At 48.5% G+C, this 19,120-nt stretch overlaps 1 protein-coding gene across 4 annotated transcripts in view; it reads right to left on the reverse strand.

Moving 5' to 3' along the window:
* Positions 1-19,120, reverse strand: part of HIPK2 (homeodomain interacting protein kinase 2) — a 208,278-nt gene that overhangs the window by 14,549 nt on the left and 174,609 nt on the right. For all 4 annotated transcript variants that reach the window (XM_061165905.1, XM_061165907.1, XM_061165906.1 and 1 more), the window contains exon 13: positions 4,925-5,169. In XM_061165905.1, coding sequence (XP_061021888.1) covers positions 4,925-5,169 — 245 coding nt within the window. The remainder of the gene's footprint in view (positions 1-4,924; positions 5,170-19,120) is intronic.

Below are 19,120 nucleotides of genomic sequence, written 5' to 3' on the forward strand. Positions count from 1 at the left end.
TATATTAAAGAAAGCATTTCAGTCATTGTTGGTGCCGAGTGACCCGTGAACAGCAATCCCCAGCAGAGTGGGATGTGTGTCTCCAGGGGGCAAAGTCAGAGGACCATGTGCAAGGACACAGGACATATGGAATTGAGTGTGTCTGATCGCCTACCTCTCAGTGTCTCTCCTGACATCAGGTATTCCTGTCCTGAAGCTTTGTCTAGATCAAGAGGAAGTGATCCACAGTGAATGCCAACAGGCCTTTAGCACAGGGAGTCCAGACACTTGCCAAAATCTGCAGTGTCCTCTGCAGACTCCCCGACTCTAAAACCATCCACGTTTCAGGGAGCCTCCCAGAGTAGGGACTTCAAGAAAAGACCCCAGAAAAAGGAGAAGTGGCAAGACAAACCCAGGACCTCAGAAGGCAGGGCTGTTTCTCGTGCTGTCAGCTGTGAGAATTCGCAAGATTTATTGGGGATGAGCATCTTTGGGAAACACAAAAGATGCAGTCTCAATCAGGCACCCCAGGACTGTGAGTGTAAAAAGAGCACATCTGGTCATTCCCAGGTGGCGCTAGTGGTAAAGAATCCACGTGTGAATGCAGGAGACCCAAAAGATGCGGATTTGATTCCTGGGTCTGGAAGATCCCCTAGAGGAGGGCATGGGAACCCACTCTTGCCTGGAGAATCCCATGGACAGAGAAGCCTGGCTTGCTGCAGTCCATAGGGTCACAAAGAATCGGATACAACTGAGTGACTGAGCACACTCCGCACCCTCTGGCTGTTCTAGGGGGCAGGGATGCTAACAATTAATGAAGCATACTTGACATAACTAGGTTGGATCAATTCTATTACAAATCCCAGGGTGATGAGATCAAAGTCATGATGATGAGATGCCTGAGGCTGGGGCCGGCAAGAGAGAATGCTGATTAACTGTTGATGGAAACAAAGCTGGAGAGTGAAGGCAAATCGGGAACCAGCAGCAGGAGACTGGGGAGCACCCCGAGGGTGAGAGGAGCCTCCTACCGGAGGCAACAGCCGTCCCCCCCACCCCCGCCCCAGTAAAAGAAGAGCTGCCTTGCTGGGAAGGGGCGGGTCCTAGCAGAGATCCCAAATTCAACTGTGCATTGGTGCTCAGTGGCCCTCCCATTCTATCCACTGAAGTGCGAGATGCCCAGGAATTTGTATTCTTCACAAGCTTCGAGGAGAGCAGGAGCCAGCCTGGCCCTGGTGGATACAGCTGACCTGCGTCATGGAGTCAGGGTCTGTGCTCAGGCCAAACCTGGTTAGACTCTCAAAGGTCCCCCAAAACCTGGGGGTGGGGTTGAGGGAAGGGTTCAGGGGACCCATTGTAGGGTGAAGGATGGAAAGCTGCAGATGTTGGCTATCAGGACAACTTCAGTCTCCATCACTCAGCCATGGGGCTGCTGTGCTGGTGGTCAGCTCCTCCCTGCCCTGCAGATCACCATATGTGCAGGTTGCCTTGGCCCAGCTGTGGACGGCACCTCTCTGCTCCTGTGTCAATGCTCTGGGAACTTTGTGGTAATTATACTTGAGGGAGAAACTCTTAAATGCAAGGGACCCATAGCTTGAGCCTGTAAGTGAAGAAATTAGAGAGCTTCAGATGAAATGGATGTGACAGAGCCAGGCCACCATCATCGCAGGGACAGGCGTGGGGGGCTGGGTCAGAGCTTGTCAAGTTGCCAGAGCAGGGGACCCCAGAATCAGGGAAGAGGGTCTTGAAAGGGACCAAGAGACTTAAAAAGGAATTTCCTCCTGCGGATAGGAATGAAGTGACCTCAGAATGGAGAAGGCAAGTGCTGAAGGTCAAGTTCTTGGGGCCTATTTTGGAGCTGGAAGGATGTACAGAGCTCTCTATCCGAGCCTTGCTGTTCAGTCCCTAAGTCGTGTCCGACTCTTTGCAACCCCGTGGACTCCAGCACGCCAGACTTCCCTGTCCTTCACCATCTCTTGGAGTTTGCGCAAACTCATGTCCATTGAGTCAGAAATGCCATCCAACCACCCCATCTCTGTTGTCCCCTTCTCCTCTTGCCCTCCATCTTTCCTAGCTGCTCTCAAAGATCTGCTGCTTGGGAATGGGCCTGGGTTCATGGGTGGCCCCTGGTGGCCCTGTCTGCACAAGGTGGGTGGCAGAGTGCTTCAGATCCTGGGTGAGCCCTGGAAGGCCAGCCACATGGCCACGGCGGAGTTAACCTCTCTGTGAATCTGTTTTCCCATGTGGAAAACTGGGAGAGTAATGGAAACTACGTTAGGGTCATTGTGAGGATTACCTGAGTTAAAGGACATAGAATGCTTAGTATGTGGCACGTGTTCAGCTCTTAACAGTGTTAGCTATGGTTGATGTCTTTATGGCTGAGCCCTGTTCCTTGGCTGAGGCTGATGCTCAAGGAACAGATGTCTGCCCCAACTTGGAACCATTAAGTCCTGTCTTCTGGGACAGGGAAACTGGGAGCCTGGGGGGGTCACTGGGTCAGGAAGACGCAGTGCCCAGAAGGCAGGCATTGGGCCTCCAGTGGCTCAGATCAAGGAGTTCTGTCCCATCCGGGACTTAGTGGTTGACCTTTCCCTCAGTCCTGCATTTTCCTTATGACAGTGCAGAGTTTGTTCTATTGCCTTCCAGAAGAACCTTAACTACTCTGAGACCTGAGGAGGCTACGTGAGACATTTTCAGGGATCCCTTCTGAACTGGGACCCACAGAGGGGGTGAGCACTGAGAGAAGATGAACCAAAAAAAGAGAAAGAAAATGGACTGCACAGCCTCTGTCTTGACCTGAGAGGGTTCAGGGAACCCTGGGATCCCACAAAGGGGGCCGGTTCACACTCTGGCCATAAAGGGGCCGAATGGGCCCCAGGAGACCGAGGAAGGCTGCTCTCCTGATTCTTCTGAGCTGAGCTAGCAGGGTTGTGCCGCTAACAGTGGGTGTCAGTGTTGAGAGACACCACAGGCTGGTGGGCCGACAGGGACCAAAATGAAGCTCCTTCCTGCCTTCTGCTGTTCCCAGGAAGGCAGGTCCTCACAGGGGAACATACACCTCTCTTTACATCAGGAAATCACACCACAGGCTTCCCCAGAGACAGCAGCATGAGGTGCTTTAGAACCAGCAGCCTTTCTGAGAATTCTGAGAATAACTTCCTTTTTTTTTTGGTCCAGTGTATCGCTGAGAGATTCTCATCCCTTCAGCTCTAACAATCTTTGCGGAAATGTAGTGGGGTGAGTCCTCAAAACTGCCATAGGTGGCCCACAGCACAATAGCTGATGGTGGAAACGGGCAACGGAATGTGAAAAGGGTGACCTGTGGGCTCCACAAAGCTGCCTCCGTCCATCTCACTATTGTTCTGGGTCCTGACAGAAAACTGCTGTGTTAGGCGGGGCAAAGCTGGCTTTTGGTTTCCTCACCTGTCTCAACTAGGGGTTGGACCACTTCATCTTAAAGTTTCAATAACTCCCAATTTTGCCAGGACCAAGACCAACAAAGCTCTGAGCTGGAGGATGCCTAACCTGCAATGATGTGGCCACTCTCTCATGCATCCTCCTCTGTGTTTAAAAGGCCAAGGGAATTTCAGCATCAGTTACTTGCCCCCCCCTCCCCCCACCTCCCCGCCCAGCAACCCCTGCCTTTATGAATTTCCAGAGGACCTGGGTAAGGTCTGTTCTGAGCCAATTCTCACAGACCACTGTCCTGAATTGTAAAGGGGCCGTTACTACTACGGAGTTCCTCTGAGAGGTCCTGGAACACGGGCATCCTCAATTTACAACACTCATCATCTCATTCTGTAGATCGACAATCTCTGATGAGAAATCCCTGGGGTCAGACACTTTTGAAATTAAGACTTTTAGATTTTAGAAGGGAATTTGATACATATTCAACATTTTAGGTTACCCCCAAAGAAGCCTTGGGCACTAACCACATAATAAAAAGAAGTGAATATTTCTGTTATAAAATACGGGGACATTTCACTAAGTGGCACAGATATGACTATGACACAAGTAGGAATATGACAAAGGGACTTGCAAACTGTCTCTGGTTAGTTCAGGTCTGGTTTTACCAGCTGAGTTTGCTGTGAACTTAAAATCTGATTTTCAGAGCTTTTTGGATTTTGGATTACAGATGAAAAAGAATATGTCCTTCTCTTCTTGCTGGTCTTAAGGTTTTCAACAACATAGTCTTGACACCGTCACTGTTAATTAAGCAGGAGAGCCCCTCACACCAAGATGTGTGCATTTAAGGCTGTAATCTTTATAAATGGGATACATGCTGGCGACCTGAGGACTTAAGGGTGCGAGGACAGGAAAGGTTTGAGGAGTCAATGCCCAGATTCTCAACTTTCAGATATGTCTTTTCCTAAATGGGTGCACTGGCCCTAGGACCCACTGGTTTCCTTACTCGCCTTCTCTTTCGCATTCACCCCTCTTACAAAAGAAAGGCTCCCTTCTCACTCTCCTCAATGTTTGCACTGCCACCAGGTGTGAGAAACCTAAGGGGTGCCCAAATGGAATAATTCCAGAACATGTGGTTCCTGAGGACGGTCTCTTGAGAGCAAAGAAAGCCACCCTCAGTAGGAAACACTGAGGGCTGACCAGGCTTGTTCCCACTCAGGCGACAAACTCTTTGCAAACTCCCCACCCATCCGTCCATCCATCCACTCATCTGTCCATCCATCCATCCGTCCATGAGATATAGTTTAGAAAGGAGGTGGCTGTCATCACAGGGGGGAGTTTTTGTGACAGATATGAGGTCATCTCTGGCCACCTGGGCTGACAACAAGGAATCTTTTCAAGCAGGATCCTTGGTGAAGATCTACTAACCACCCACTCCCCACACCCAGGGCTTGTTAAGTGCTCCTGTAACAAGACTGTGAGCTGCAGAAAGCAGAAAACCAGCCTCCAGAGAGATGCTCCTGGCAGCTCCGCCCCGAATTACCTGGCCCCAGGCTGTCACACTCCACCAGCACCTCGCTGGCCTGGGTTTTCAGGGGGGGCACGATGATGGTCCGCGGGTTCCCCGTGCAATGCGGCTCCAGGCTCCCCTTGGTGTCGAAGGTGGTGGCGTTGTGCCCGGCGCGGTGCTGCACGGAGTAGGGGCTGGTGTTGCTAGAGGAGTCGGAGTAGGGAGAGTCATGGACCGTGACACAGCTGATGACATTTTTTCTCTGCTTGGAGACAGTGCTGGAAATGCAAAGGGAGAGACCAGGACTGTGAGAGGCTGTGAGGTGAGACACCCGACTGGCTGGGCAGAGCCACACTTGCTGCGGGCAGGGGCAGGAGGGCAGGAGAGAGGGTAGGAATGTGACTTCTGCTCTCTAGAACCCAAATGGGGAAACCCAGGAGTCACCAATCTCAGCAGCGGGGGTGGGGGTGGGGAAGATGTGAGGGCAAGAGAAGGGGCTGGAGTGGGGCCCACAGAAGCTTCTGGAAATGGGGTGAGAGAACCTTCTGGGCAGGCCTGGGCTCTCCCCCATGCAGCAGGGCTCAGCAGACCTGCCGGGGAAGCACTGGCAGCCCAGAGCTGCATGGCAGTCGTCCACTAAAAAAGTCACAACCTAGAAACTGAGAGTTATCTTTTGTTTGGTGGGAATTCCCAGTCCTTGGACTGCTTGGAGATCAAACCAGTCAATCCTAAGGGAAATCAACCCTGAATATTCATTGAAAGGACTGATGCTGAAGCTGAAACTCCAATCCTTTGGCCACCTGATGTGAAGCGCCGACTCACTGGAAAAGACCCTGATGCTGGGAAAGATTAAGGGCAAGAGGAGAAGGGGATGGCAGAGGATGAGATGGTTGGATGGCATCACTGACTCAAGGGACATGAGCTTGAGCAAACTCTGGGAGATAGTGAAGGACAGGGAAGCCTGGCGTGCTGCAGTCCATGGGGTTGCAAAGCGTTGGACACGAATGAGTGACGATACAACCACCACCTAGGACTTGGAGTCCGAGAGACAGCATCTCAAGTGATCCTGAGATAACTGTTCCGACGAGGTAGGGGGAGGAATCAGGTTATAGAGAAGTTTGTAGCAAGGGGCAAGTAGTCTGAACATCAAAAGGTTATTGTCAATTAAGGAAAAATAGCTAGGTTGTGACATCCCTGTTTACTACGGCAGGAAATACTCCATTTGACATTATATTTGGAGGCCCGAAATCGCTGATGGCTGTGACATCCTTGTTTACTGATAAGGCAGGAGTTATTCCATTTCACACAGCGCCCTCTCAGCCACCAGGGAGGGACATAAAAGCACACAAAGCACCCAGCCAGACCCCGGCAACCCGAGGCTGTGGTGTGGAAGAACACCCCTGGGAACGAAGAGCATAAGCTTTATTAGGCTCGGGGCCTGGGAGACCCCGCCAATTTAGGCAAGAGAGGATAAGGCATCCAAGAGGGGCTGGGATGCAGTGAGAGGGATGGGAGAGTGAGGCGCTGACCACGCTAATCCCACACACAGCTGAGGAGTAATTGGAGCTGGACCCCACAGCCTCAGCTACCTCTCCGCTCTGGGGATGGGATGGGTGATGGCTTTGTCGGGTAGGCCACCCAAGACCCCCAAGTCCCCATCTCAGGGAAGTCCTGACCCTCCTGCAGCTTCTCCACTGCTGGGCCGAGGGTGGGGTGGGGTAAAAGATGCCTGTGAGGGCGCTGCTCTGAACCCCTGGTCTTCATTCTAGAACCGAGACTTCACACACTGATGGGGAAGAACAGGCTTTGCCTGGCTCTGGGCCAGCACATTTCTTTTTTCCTGAGATATTTACGTTTGCCACTTTGGGAACCAATTCTGTCTGCCTCCCAGCTCAGTGAGAGGCTGGTGGGATGACAGATAGGGAATTGGTTGCTTATTGTGAAAGGTGTAAAAATGGATCGCACCTATTTTTGTATATTGATCATCTATTTTTATGAAATATCGATTGCCTAAGTAAGATGGTCAATGTCCAACCACTTGGCTAAGAAGCCGGTATTTATAGAGCGCCTAATGGAGCCACAATACTGCCACCTCCCAACCCAGGTGTCTTGCCCAAGGTCACACAGCCAGTGACAGCCAGATTCCAAGACTGATCTCTGCCCCACCTGAGGGCAGTGGAGAAATGAGAAACTGGACCCCAGGGCTAAAAGGCTGAGGGGCTGGGAGTGAGTTCACAGGAGGCCTGATGCCTTGCTCCCCAATGCCTGCACTGCTGACATCTGGGCTGGATAATTCCTCTTGGGGCTTCACTTCTGTCCCCTCTGGATCAGGGTGGAAGCGTCCCTCTCTGCGTCTGTGGGTAAGGACACAGGCCGGCAGACAGATGTCTTCAGCAAGTGCTGGTGGCCTCCACCAGCTGTTCAACCTCAAGTGCTGTTCAACCTCCAAGCGATTCAATCTCCTTATCAGTAAGGTGTAGATAATAATAGTACTTACATCACAGGCTTGTTTTGAGACTCAAATGAGAAAATACACAAAGTATTTCGAATGGTATACAACACAGACTAAATATTCTATGAAAACTAGCTTCTATTATTAGTGTTACCTCATTTAACATGTGAAAACAGATTTGCAGGAAAAAGTATCTCTAGGCAAAATGAGTTCTATGAAGGTACAGACTTGCTGGGAAAGTTTCTAGTCTAGGAATAAACCAGAAGACTGATAGGAAAGAAGTTAAAACCCATCAGTTAGATACCTTGGAGATCTATAGTAGGTGCTACAGGGAATTTTTGTATAAAGAAATATAATACGTGTCTCCGCCCTAGGAGATGATTAAATCTCACTGAAGGATTGTATAATGATTAAAATCTCAGTGAAGGATTGTATAAAAATATGACAAGTTACACACTAAAAGTTTTAAAATAATCAGTTAAAGAGAAAGGATGTCATAAAGACTTCCATGATGAACTGTCAAGTGAGCTGTGCAGATGATAATTAAGAACTCTGAAGAAGGCAAGGAATGAATTGATTGTGTATACTTATAGCTCTTCATTCTAACTTTGATAAACTGGATATATCTTAATTAAGAAAAACTATGCGCATGTGTGCTCAGTCGCTCAGTTATGTCCGACTCTTTGACCCCAGTGGACTGTAACCCATCAGGCTCCTCTGTCCGTGGGATTATCCTGTCGAGAATACTGGAGTGGGTTGCCATTTCCTACTGCAGGGGATAAAGAACTACACTTTCTACTTATAACAGCTGAAATGCAAAAGGCCCACATGCTTGTTGCTCAAACATAGTTTGAGGTAAACAGTTACTGTATAGCCCAGTGATTTTGGTCTAGGTAAGTACAAAACGGAACCGAAAGCCAAAATAGACCCCTGTATGCTCATGTTCACTGCTGTAGTCTTCACCATAGCCAAAAGGTGGAAATAACCTCAGTGCCCATCAGCTGATCAAGGGGATGGTATTCAGCCATAAAAATGAATAAAGTTCTGATACATGCTACAATACGGATGAATCTTGAAAATGTTATGCTAAGTGAAATAAGCCAGACACAAAAGGACCGATACTGTGTGATTCCACTTATATGAGATTCCTAGAATAGGCAAACTCATAGAGACAGAATGTAAATTAGAGGTTGGTTACCAGGGGCTGCGGGGTGGGGAGAGGAGTTTGGGTAGTTGCTGCTTCATGGTACAAAGTTTCTGTTTGAGGTGATGGAAAAGTTTTGGAAATAATGGTGACGGCTGCACACACTGTGAATGTATTTAGTGTCACTGAACTGTACACTTAAAAATGGTTAAAGTGGCAAACTTTATTATATATATATAGAGATGGGAATACCAGACCACCTGACCTGCCTCTTGAGAAACCTGTATGCAGGTCAGGAAGCAACAGTTAGAACTGGACATGGAACAAGACTGGTTCCAAATAGGAAAGGGAGTACGTCAAGGCTGTATATTGTCACCCTGCTTATTTACCTTATATGCAGAGTACATCATGAGAAACACTGGGCTTGGAAGAAGCACAAGCTGGAATCAAGATTGCTGGGAGAAATATCAATAACCTCAGATATGCAGATGACACCACCCTTACGGCAGAAAGTGAAGAACTAAAGAGCCTCTTGATGAAAATGAAAGAGGAGAGTGAAAAAGTTGGCTTAAAGCTCAACATTCAGAAAACTAAGATCATGGCATCCGGTCCCATCACTTCAGGGCAAACAAATGGGGAAACAGTGGAAACAGTGGCTGACTATTTTTCTGGGCTCCAAAATCACTGCAGATGGTGAATGTAGCCATGAAATTAGAAGATGCTTACTCCTTGGAAGGAAAGTTATGACCAACCTAGACTGCATATTTAAAAGCAGAGACGTTACTTTGTCAACAAAGGTCCGTCTAGTCAAGGCTATGGTTTTTCCAGTAGTCATGTATGGATGTGAGAGTTGGAGTAGAAAGAAAGCTGAGCGCCAAAGAATTGATGCTTTTGAACTGTGGTGTTGGAGAAGACCCTTGAGAGTCCCTTGGACTGCAAGGAGATCCAACCAGTCAATCCTGAAGATCAGTCCTGGGTGTTCATTGGAAGGACTGATGTTGAAGCTGAAACTCCAATCCTTTGGCCACCTGATGCAAAGAGCTGACTCATTGGAAAAGACCCTGATGCTGGGAAAGATTGAGGGCAGGAGGAGAAGGGGACGACAGGGGATGAGATGGTTGGATGGCATCACCGACTCAATGGACATGGGTTTGGGTAAACTCCGGGAGTTGGTGATGGACAGGGAGGCCTGGCATGCTGCGGTTCATGGGGTTGCAAAGAGTCGGACATGACTGAGCGACTGAACTGAGACTGAGTGCCACAACTGAAAAAAAATTAATGTAATAGGCCCCAAACCACTTAATTGGACACTTTAAATGGGTGAACTGTATGGTACGCAAATTATATCTCAAGTTTTAAAGTCCATCTGCTTATTCAGGGACAAGAAAGCAAATGGGACTCACAGAGTAGGTGGGGATAAACAACTCAGATGTGGCAGAAGAACTAGAAAGTGGGGCACTGGGGAAAGGTCCCCAAGCCTCCAAAGTAGGGACATGAAATCTGAGAGCAGCAAGAGTTCTGGAAAGCTGTGGAAATGGGAAGGAGCACCGGGGCTTTCCTGATGGCTCAGCAGTAAAGAATCCGCCTGCAATCCAGGAGAAACAGGAGACTCGGGTTCGATCCCTGGGATGGAAAGATTCCCTGGAGAAGGCAATGGCAACCCACTCCAGTATTCTTGCCTGGAAAATCCATGGACAGAAGAGCCTGACGGGCTATAGTCCAGGGGGTGGCAAAGAGATGGACTGAGTGATTAACCTACCACACACTGGGAGGAAGGAGAGCTGCCTTTAAAAAAAAAAAATTGGCGAAAGAAGCCACAGCTGCTCTCTGCGGGGTTGGGGCGGGCCTGTGAGCAATCTGTTGTGTCATAAGATGTTGTTAGAGGAAACGCCCCCAGTTCTAACCTCCCACTCCTGGCACCATCACAAAATGCTCCCAGGACCAGGGTCAGCGCCGGGAGACTGTGAGCGTGCGGCTAGCCTGCCCCGCCCTTCACTCTCGGCTTCGGTCACAGCCAGTTCCGCCTGATTAAATGACACACACACAGTGACTCATCTGGTCACCTCACTAAACGCAGAAATGTTCTGCTGCAGGTGCAGCCTGTGGGTGGCGGGCCCCACGTGAAGGACAGAGGCTGGCTGTTGCCAAATGTGTCCTCTGAGCCGGCGCTCTAGGCCTGGCGCTGTGGTCCATGTTATTGGTGTGACCTTGGGCAGAGGCCTGGATATACTGGGGTGACCCTGGATGTCCCTCCAGCTCTAACCTGCTATGAAATTGTTAGGGAGGGTGGCATTAAAGAAGCCACTTGTGGGTCCCCAAATATTTATTTTTAAAGACATTTAAAAGAGGATTTGCTTTACTCCTAATTTGGAGAGAAAATAAATCCTTTTAGTAAGTGTATTTTTCATGGAGACCCAGGCCAAGACACTCCCTGCTGACTAAATATCCTCCTTAGGTTCTGCGTAGTTTATTAAATAGGGCTTCCCCGGTGGCTCAGACGGTAAAGAATCTGCCTCCAATGCAGGAGACGTGGGTTTGATCCCTGGGTCAGGAAGATCCACTGGAGAAGGAAATGGCCACCCATTCCAGTATTCTTGTCTGGAGAATCCCATGGACAGAGGAGCCTGGAAGGCTACAGTTTATGGGGTCACGAAGAGTCAGACACGACTGAGGGACTAACACACAAATAGAAAATGGGCAAATTAAACACCCCCCGCCCCCCCAACTAATTTTGGCCAAGCTGTAACTGAATTCAAGGTGGACGTACTTGGAATTCTTTACTCAAGTTAGAAATTTCGGAGAGGCTTCAGGTCAATACAAGTAAGAATTTTCTGACAACTGGAATCATCTGAACATACAGTGGGCCAATTCATGAACCAATGAGCTTCCTGTCACTGAAGGATGGCTTTCTGGCAAGAGTCTTATAAAGCTGACAGCTGATCTAGATGACCCCTCAGAACTGAAAGCCATCTTCCGACGGAAACCTAACAGGTAGTGACTCTTTCCACCAAAGGGGTCGAGGAATTCTGCATGCCATTTTCTTGATATCTATCAGGAGTGTGGGATAAAACCTCTCTGAGCTCTTCAGGGATTCCTCGCTTTTTTCTGAGCTGGAAGTCCCCATGCCTGACGAGCAGACAGGTACAACACAGTCTGACGCTGATATACCTACCTTTTTGGGTTTACATGTGACAGGTTTGGAAGAGGTGAATTAATTTGATAGCTCTGTTTCTAATCTCTTCTATTGTTAGAATTTCTGTGCTCTACTTGATGTACTATGCAGATTAAAGAACAAATGGGAAGCTGTTAAATGAGTCAGTTTAAAAATGAGCACGCATCTGACATGGTGACTACGGATTCTTTTAGCTCCTACATGTCGATTCTGCTGGGATTCATCCCACGACAGTGTCTAATTATTATTGATAGCTTATCAATCCCATTATGAATTGGTTAATGGAAGTGAGACAGACAGTGACAAGAGCAGAATGAGAAATCCTTGCTTAAATGGCCTCGACAGAACATCACTTCTGAATAAAGAACAAAGCTGCCGGAGTTCACGACTGCATTGTGTTGTCATGGCAATAGATGATTTTCATCATTTTCAAGTGATGAAAAGAAACAAGGAACTAAGAAGCAAAGAAATCAGCCCCAATGGAGAAAACATGGCTGGAGAATCAGACACAATTCTTCGACCCCTTCTCTGTATGACCCTACCTGGAATATGCTTCTGATTTCTATTTGCCGGTCAACTCCACCCTGTAGGACCAGAGTCAAAACTCATCTCCACCAATGAACTTTCCATGCCATAATCTACACTATATGCGAAAACTGCTCTTCTGTTATCATGACACTGATTACTGAATATAGATAGATAATGTTTACTGAATGCACAACTACTGTTCAAAGTCCTTTACATGTTTTATCCCCTTGAATCCTCACAGCCGGACTATAAGGTGGAGAAAGTGATAACTTTCATTTTGAGAACAGGAAAATGTTGGGTGCTTTAGGATGCTTTAGGTCACTTGGTTGTTCAAGGTCATATAGCTGGTTAGGGACAGAGCTGGGCTGGAACCAAGAGCTAGCATTCTTCTTCTTCTGCTTTTTCTTTTTGTGACTGAGTGTGGTCTTAGTTTATTTAAAACTTTTTATTTCATTGTGGTAAGAATATGCAACATGAGATCTACTTTCTTAAAATTTTAAGTATACAATATGGTATCAGTGACACTGTATAGCAGATCTCTGAAGTTGATTCATTGTAACTGAGATTTATGCCTGTTGATTAGCGACTGCCCATGTCCCACAGCCCCTGGCAACCGAAATATAATTCTTTGATTCTGTGAATTAGACTATTTTAGATAGCTCATGTATGAGGTCGCATACTGCACATTTTCCTTTTTAAGGCTGAACAGCATCCCACTGTACAAACAGGTCCCATTTTCTTTATCCATTCATCTGATGGACACTTAGGTTGCTTCTACATCTTGGCTATCGTGACTGATGCTGCAGGCAACATGGGAGTGTAGGTATCTCTTTGAGGTTCTAATTTTAATTCTTTTGGATAAACACTCAGAAGTGGGACTGCTAGATCACATGGCAGTTCTGTTTTTCACTTTTTGGCTGAGCCCCACAGAATATGGGATCTTTGTTCTCTGACTGGGGATTGAGCCTGCACCTCCTGCATTGGAAGCATGGAGTCTTAACCACTGGACTACCCGGGAAGTCCCTATTTTTAATTTTTTTTGAGGAACCTCCATACTGTTTTCCATAGTAGCTGCACCAACTTATACTCCCACCAGCAGCGTACAAGAGTTCTAACGTCTCCACTTCCTCCATCAACACATCAGCTTTTGTCTTTTTGGTAACAGCCATCCTGCCACGTGTGACGTGATATCACACCATGGTTTTGCTTTGCATTTCCCTGATTATGAGTGAGGCTAAGCACTTTTCATATGGCTGCTGGTACATCTTTTAAGTAAACTCTATCTAAATCCTTAGCCCACTTTTAAATTCAGTTACTGTTTTTTTTTTTTTGCTGTTGGGTTGTCCAGAGCCTGCACTCCCTCTTCATCACCAGCTACACGGCTCCTCCTACCCATGAGGACTGAGAATGTAAGGCAACTGAGAGTCCTCCTGCGGGCTCCACCAGGGCCGAGTCGGTGACAGTGGCATGAGGGTGTGAACTGTTCGCTGTGCTGTTCCCACTCCCCTTCCACCCAACCAGAAATAAACGGCCGACAGCCTTTAACTAGCCCTTCACGTGGGTGGGGGGACGGGGGTGCCAGTGCCACCAGGTCAGCGTGCTCCTCCCAGTGCATCACGTGGCCTCCAGTTTAAAGAAAGCTGAGCGCCGAAGAATTGATGCTTTTGAACTGTGGGTTGGAGAGGACTCTTGAGAGTCCTTTGGGCTGCAAGGAGATCCAACCAGTCAACCTTAAAGGAAATCAGTCCTGAATATTCACTGGAAGGACTGACGCTGAAGCTGAAACTCCAATACTCTGGCCACCTGATGCGAAGAACTGACTCATTGGAAAAGACCCTGATGCTGGGAAAGACTGAGAGCAGGAGGAGAAGGGGATGACAGAGGATGAGATGGTTGGATGACATCACCGACTTGATGGACATGAGTTTGAGTAGGCTCCGGGAGCTGGTGATGGACAGGGAGACCTGGTGTGCAGTCCATGGGGTCTCAAAGAGTCAGACACGACTGAGCAACTGAACTGAGGACCAAAAAACAAAACTCAACATTTTAAATTTGGTGCATACATTCCATTTGAGTTACATTATCCATATATGTATGTCCCTCAATATGGACTGTACCTCTCCAGGCTTCTCTGTCTATGGAATTCTCCAGGCAAGAATATTAGAGTGGGTTGCCATTTCCTTCTCCAGGGGACCTTTCTGACCCAGGGATCAAAACCTGAATCTCTTATGTCTCCTGCACCAATAGGTGGGTTCTTTACCACTAGCGCCACCTGGGAAGCCCCAAGATATGCACACATATACACACGTCACCATTATGATCACTTTTAACTTGACTACCTTCTGTAGAAATCTGAAACGGGGTCTGGAAGGAGCCATGGGTGGCCCTGGTCTTCAGGCATCACGCACAGTGGCCGGTGTTCACTCTGCCCCCTGCCTTCTACACTCCTCCAAGTCTCTCCTGATCATGCTGGGTCCATCCCCTGGGCACGGCTCTGCCCTGTGCTTTCCAAACCACTCCTGCCCTCCTCCCTCTGCCCTGCAGAAGGCAGGGAGGACATCAGGTCATCGCTACACATCAGTAACAGCTTTGTAACACGGGGAAGTGTAGGACTGGCGGCTGGGGCAGTTGGGTGTAGTATCTCCTCTTCAAAATGCAGTCTTTTCATAAAATGCAGCCCTTAACCACTGGGATGTTCTGACTGAAGCCCAGGAGAGAGGAAGCCATGAAGTACTCTCCTCAAGACTCACATCTCCCGGGAAGAGTCAGGTGATGGAAATTGGTCATCAGATTTAACTTAACACCGAAAAATAGAAAGCCCTCCAAATGACACTGCGTGCTGGGTTCCTGTGCTTCCTTCCTCAGGCCTGGCTCTGACGCCACCAGCACAGCACGAAGTTGGCCTGAGTGGGTGTGTGTGCTATCCCCCGTTAAGTGGATGTTAATTCTTCAGACAGTCTTTTGGACAGCAGCACATCACCTTCCTGACTGTGACTTTTCTATAGTAATTTATCTGGATTTTCAATTTAGTGTCAAAAAGAACATTTGGGGGGGGGTGGTCACACTTTTGGGGGATAAACAGTTTCAGAATGATCCCTGTCTAAAATCCTTAGGGATAATGATGAATCAATCTCCTAGGGAAGTTCACATTTTGGTCAGATTAGCTGTGACGCTCTAAGCATCACTTGCAAAGTGATGCAAGATACAGCAGTGCCCTGATGACCTTGGTAAATGAACCCTGTCTACCAGAAATAGATAATTGAATGAGCAGATAAATGAATGAATAATGGAGACCGGGCAAAATGATTTCTAATGGATCAGCTGAAATGAGCCACTCTGGTCACACACTCTGGAAGCCTGTATGATGTAGCCTCATGGCCCCTAAAAGACAGTTTCAGCACAAGGCAAGGTTGGCAGAAAAGTCTGAATAATAAGACCGGCGCCCATAAACTTTCTCCAAGGAAATTTCAAGGGAGAAAAGATGGCTTATTCAGCACATGCAGAGAGTCAGCTGCTCCTCTCATCAAAATCATTTATGTGTATTTAAAGTAAGACTGGTTCTACTACCAAATCCTGGGGAATCCAAAAAACATATCTGTTTTCTATCTTTACACAAACAACTCTAGCCATGACCACAGGGCCCCCTCATCCAACATGGAAAAAGAGGACGCTACTGGGTCTTGCCTGGCCTCCTCACTTTTTCAAACCTTCTCGAAGAAATGAGAACAGCTGAATTCTGCCCGGCCTGCTGCTAGAGCAGCTGCACTCAACCAGTGCCTGGCCTCAGTCAGGGCTCAGTGATCATGCCCTGGACTCCCCACTGCCCTGGCCTGGTGCCCTGCACGCAGCAGGTGAGACCATGGGTGATGGTCAGAGCAGGCCGAGGACATAATTTATAATGTGTTGAATTAATGACTAAAGAGAAATCAATTATTTTTGCCAGTAATTAAGATTGCCATTTCCTCACTGTCACGGAATCTGAATCCCAGTTCTGCTACTTAGAACCTTTGCCAGTCTGGGTCACTTACCTTTCCCAGGCCTCAGTTCCCTCATCTATCAAATGGGACTTCAACTGCCAGCCTTTTGTCTATCTCATCAAATGATGCAGAGACAGTACAGGTGAAACCCCCTGGGGAATGTCTGTTACAGTCCCCTTCCTGTCTGGTTCACTCGCCCCCAGCCTGCCCCTCACACTCTGGAGTCCTTCTCACAAGTAGGAGTTGTTGAGTGTCCATCTGCTCTGGCAGCTAACAGTGCCACATGCTGGGGGTCGGGAACGATAATTTCGCCTTGACATTCCTCTGAAAATTCTAGACAATGTCACCTGGTCCTGGAGATTTACCCACATGCTTGTGCTTATGTCCTCAGTGGCTAACTCGTGTCTGACTCTTTGCAACCCCATGGACTGTACCCCACCAGGCTCATATGTCCATGTCATTTCCCAGGCAAGAACACTGGAGTGGGTTGCCATTTCCTCCTCTAGGGGGTCTTCCAGATCCAGGGATTGAACCTGCATCTCCCTTGTCTCCTGCATTGGCAGGTGGATTCTTTACCACTGAGCCATCAAGGATTACTTGTCTTAGGCTGGCTCTAAGAGACGCTGCCATGTGATCCCATGCTCAACATCCCTGTGAGCATCACAGGAACTCCCCAACCCCCATCCCTCAACTCTCCAGAGGCTGTGTTGAGGCTGAGTCAGGTAAGGGGAGGCCGTTGGCATTTCAGGCAGGGTTACAGGGCTAGTACTGGGGCTGAGCTGCAAATAGGAAATGAGGTCAGAACACGGAAGAGCAGAATCAAGTTGCTCACAGCTGGGAGAAATTAGGTTTGGGAATGAGGACGGTCAGGGTCAAGAAGGGACGCGTCCACTGGAGCCCTGATGGGTAGAGAAGCTTACAGTCCGAGGGTGGCCAGGCGGCTCCCCAGTGGCCTGCACTGGGGGCATGTCCCGTCCTTGTTTTCCCAGAAATGATGCTTTCCTGGGAGCTCCTTAGCATCTCCTCGGAAAGCTGGCCACGCCCACCTAAGGGGAGATTCTCCCGCAAATCCCCCTTTCCATTCTGAAATCCCTTTCGTCCTGACCTCCCACTTTCTCTTATCAGCAAACCCCACCTGTTCTTGATCCCCCTCTGCCCACCTAAGGCTCCGCCCACCGGTGAGGTTCCACCCACCACTCATCTCACTGGAATTTGCAGCCTCACCTCCTCTGCCCATTGTCTAAGCCTATCAGGACCACTGACCTTGAAAAGCCCCCTCTTTCCTACTTCCTCAAACTATTTCCCCTCTGAATCCCCACAGTCCTCTGCTAGTTTTTAGGGGCCTGGTAACCTGTTTCGTGTTATGAAGATTTGTACATGTCTTATCTTGCTTATTACCCTGCAAACCTCCTGAGGACAGAGACTGTCTACCTTATTTATGCAGCACCTGTGGTTCCGAGCATAATATCTTACCAGTGGGGCCAATAAATATTTACCCTGTTAAATTTTACGATAGTCTGATTTCTAAGAATGAGTACTCATATTTCCTCCTATCTTTCTCCTCATTACAAAATGCAGTCACATTAATGTGGTCACATTACACGATGGTTTCTCTATAAACAAAATAGCTACTGGTTTCTGTTTTATCTTCCACAGGCTCCAATACCCTCTCCTGCCTTCCTGGGTCCTCAAACATTTCTTCAAGGCAACAGTTATTTGATCTCTCTGGAAAACACTATTTTCTCATTCTGTGAGCTTCCCATCACACCTGTGGACAGCTGACACCTTTCTCAGTTTTGCTCTGGCCTCCAATTGCAGCCTCCCATGTTTGACGGGATGTCTCTGGTGCATCTTGTTAGCTTGGGCGGGCAGGCAGGCCGGCCCCTGCATCTTCCGTGTTACGAATCTCTGGTACTCAGCAGCCCACTGTCACTCACCAACTCTGGCTGGCGCTCACACATGCACCTGCCCGTCGGCCCCTTCTCTGCCCTCCCCTAAGTCGTGACTCATTGACACCAAGGTCCTCCCATGCTGCCACATGCTTCAGCTCTGTTCTTTCTGGGCCCTGGGGCTGCTGCAGAAGCAGGCTGCACTTCCGGCTTGCTCTGTGCCCTCGGCCCTGGCAGCGGCCTGATGGGTGGAGAGATGGCTTTCTCATCCTCCTTCCCCTCAGATCCACTATTCGGTTCTCTCCTGAGCACATATGTCGAGATTCCGTGTCAACTCAAATGTTAAAATGATATTCCAATCTAGTCAACTGTCAGATTTTAAAACTGCCTTTTTCCAGTTGTGGCAAAGGGCCGTGTGAGGTTGCCTGTCCTTCTTATGCCTGATGCCACAGATGTGTGGACACGCTGCTCCAGGCCAGGGCCCGGGCTGGAGCTGGGAGGAGCCTTTCCCTCTGGGAAGGGACTGGGAGGCATGGGGCATGGACTCAGCTTGGGACTGTTCTCCTAAGGAAACAAAGGAAACTGAGGCCAGTTCTGGAACAGGCAGGCTGGGGGTGAGGCGCTACGCCCCAGCCCTCAGCTCCTTGGCCCCTCTGGCACCTGACCCACTGCTAGGACAGAAATGCTCCATCACATGCTTCTCTGAGACACACAGAAGACTGGGCTGGGCAATTAAAGAGGACACTGGATTGAGTGCTACACAAGCCCTCTCGTGAAAAGACAAGACGCTGAGCTCATTATAGAGGTGGGAAGGCAATGCCCCATGCAGGAAGGAATAGCTGTAGTGACAATGTTTTAATCAGTCTATCAGCACATCGTGTAATGATTTCAAAGGTAAGAATTTATTATCTAATCAAAAGGATTTGTGATTATAATCAGTGACATTGTACCCAATTAGGAATTAATAATTTGGGCCTAAATGTGAATGTTATCTTCACATTGGGTTACAGGATGTGCTCTGACTGGCAGGCCTCCCTTCCCGGGTCCTGGGTCCCAGTGGGAAGAGC

This window comes from Dama dama, chromosome 18, assembly GCF_033118175.1.
Source record: "Dama dama isolate Ldn47 chromosome 18, ASM3311817v1, whole genome shotgun sequence".
NCBI lineage: Eukaryota > Metazoa > Chordata > Mammalia > Artiodactyla > Cervidae > Dama > Dama dama.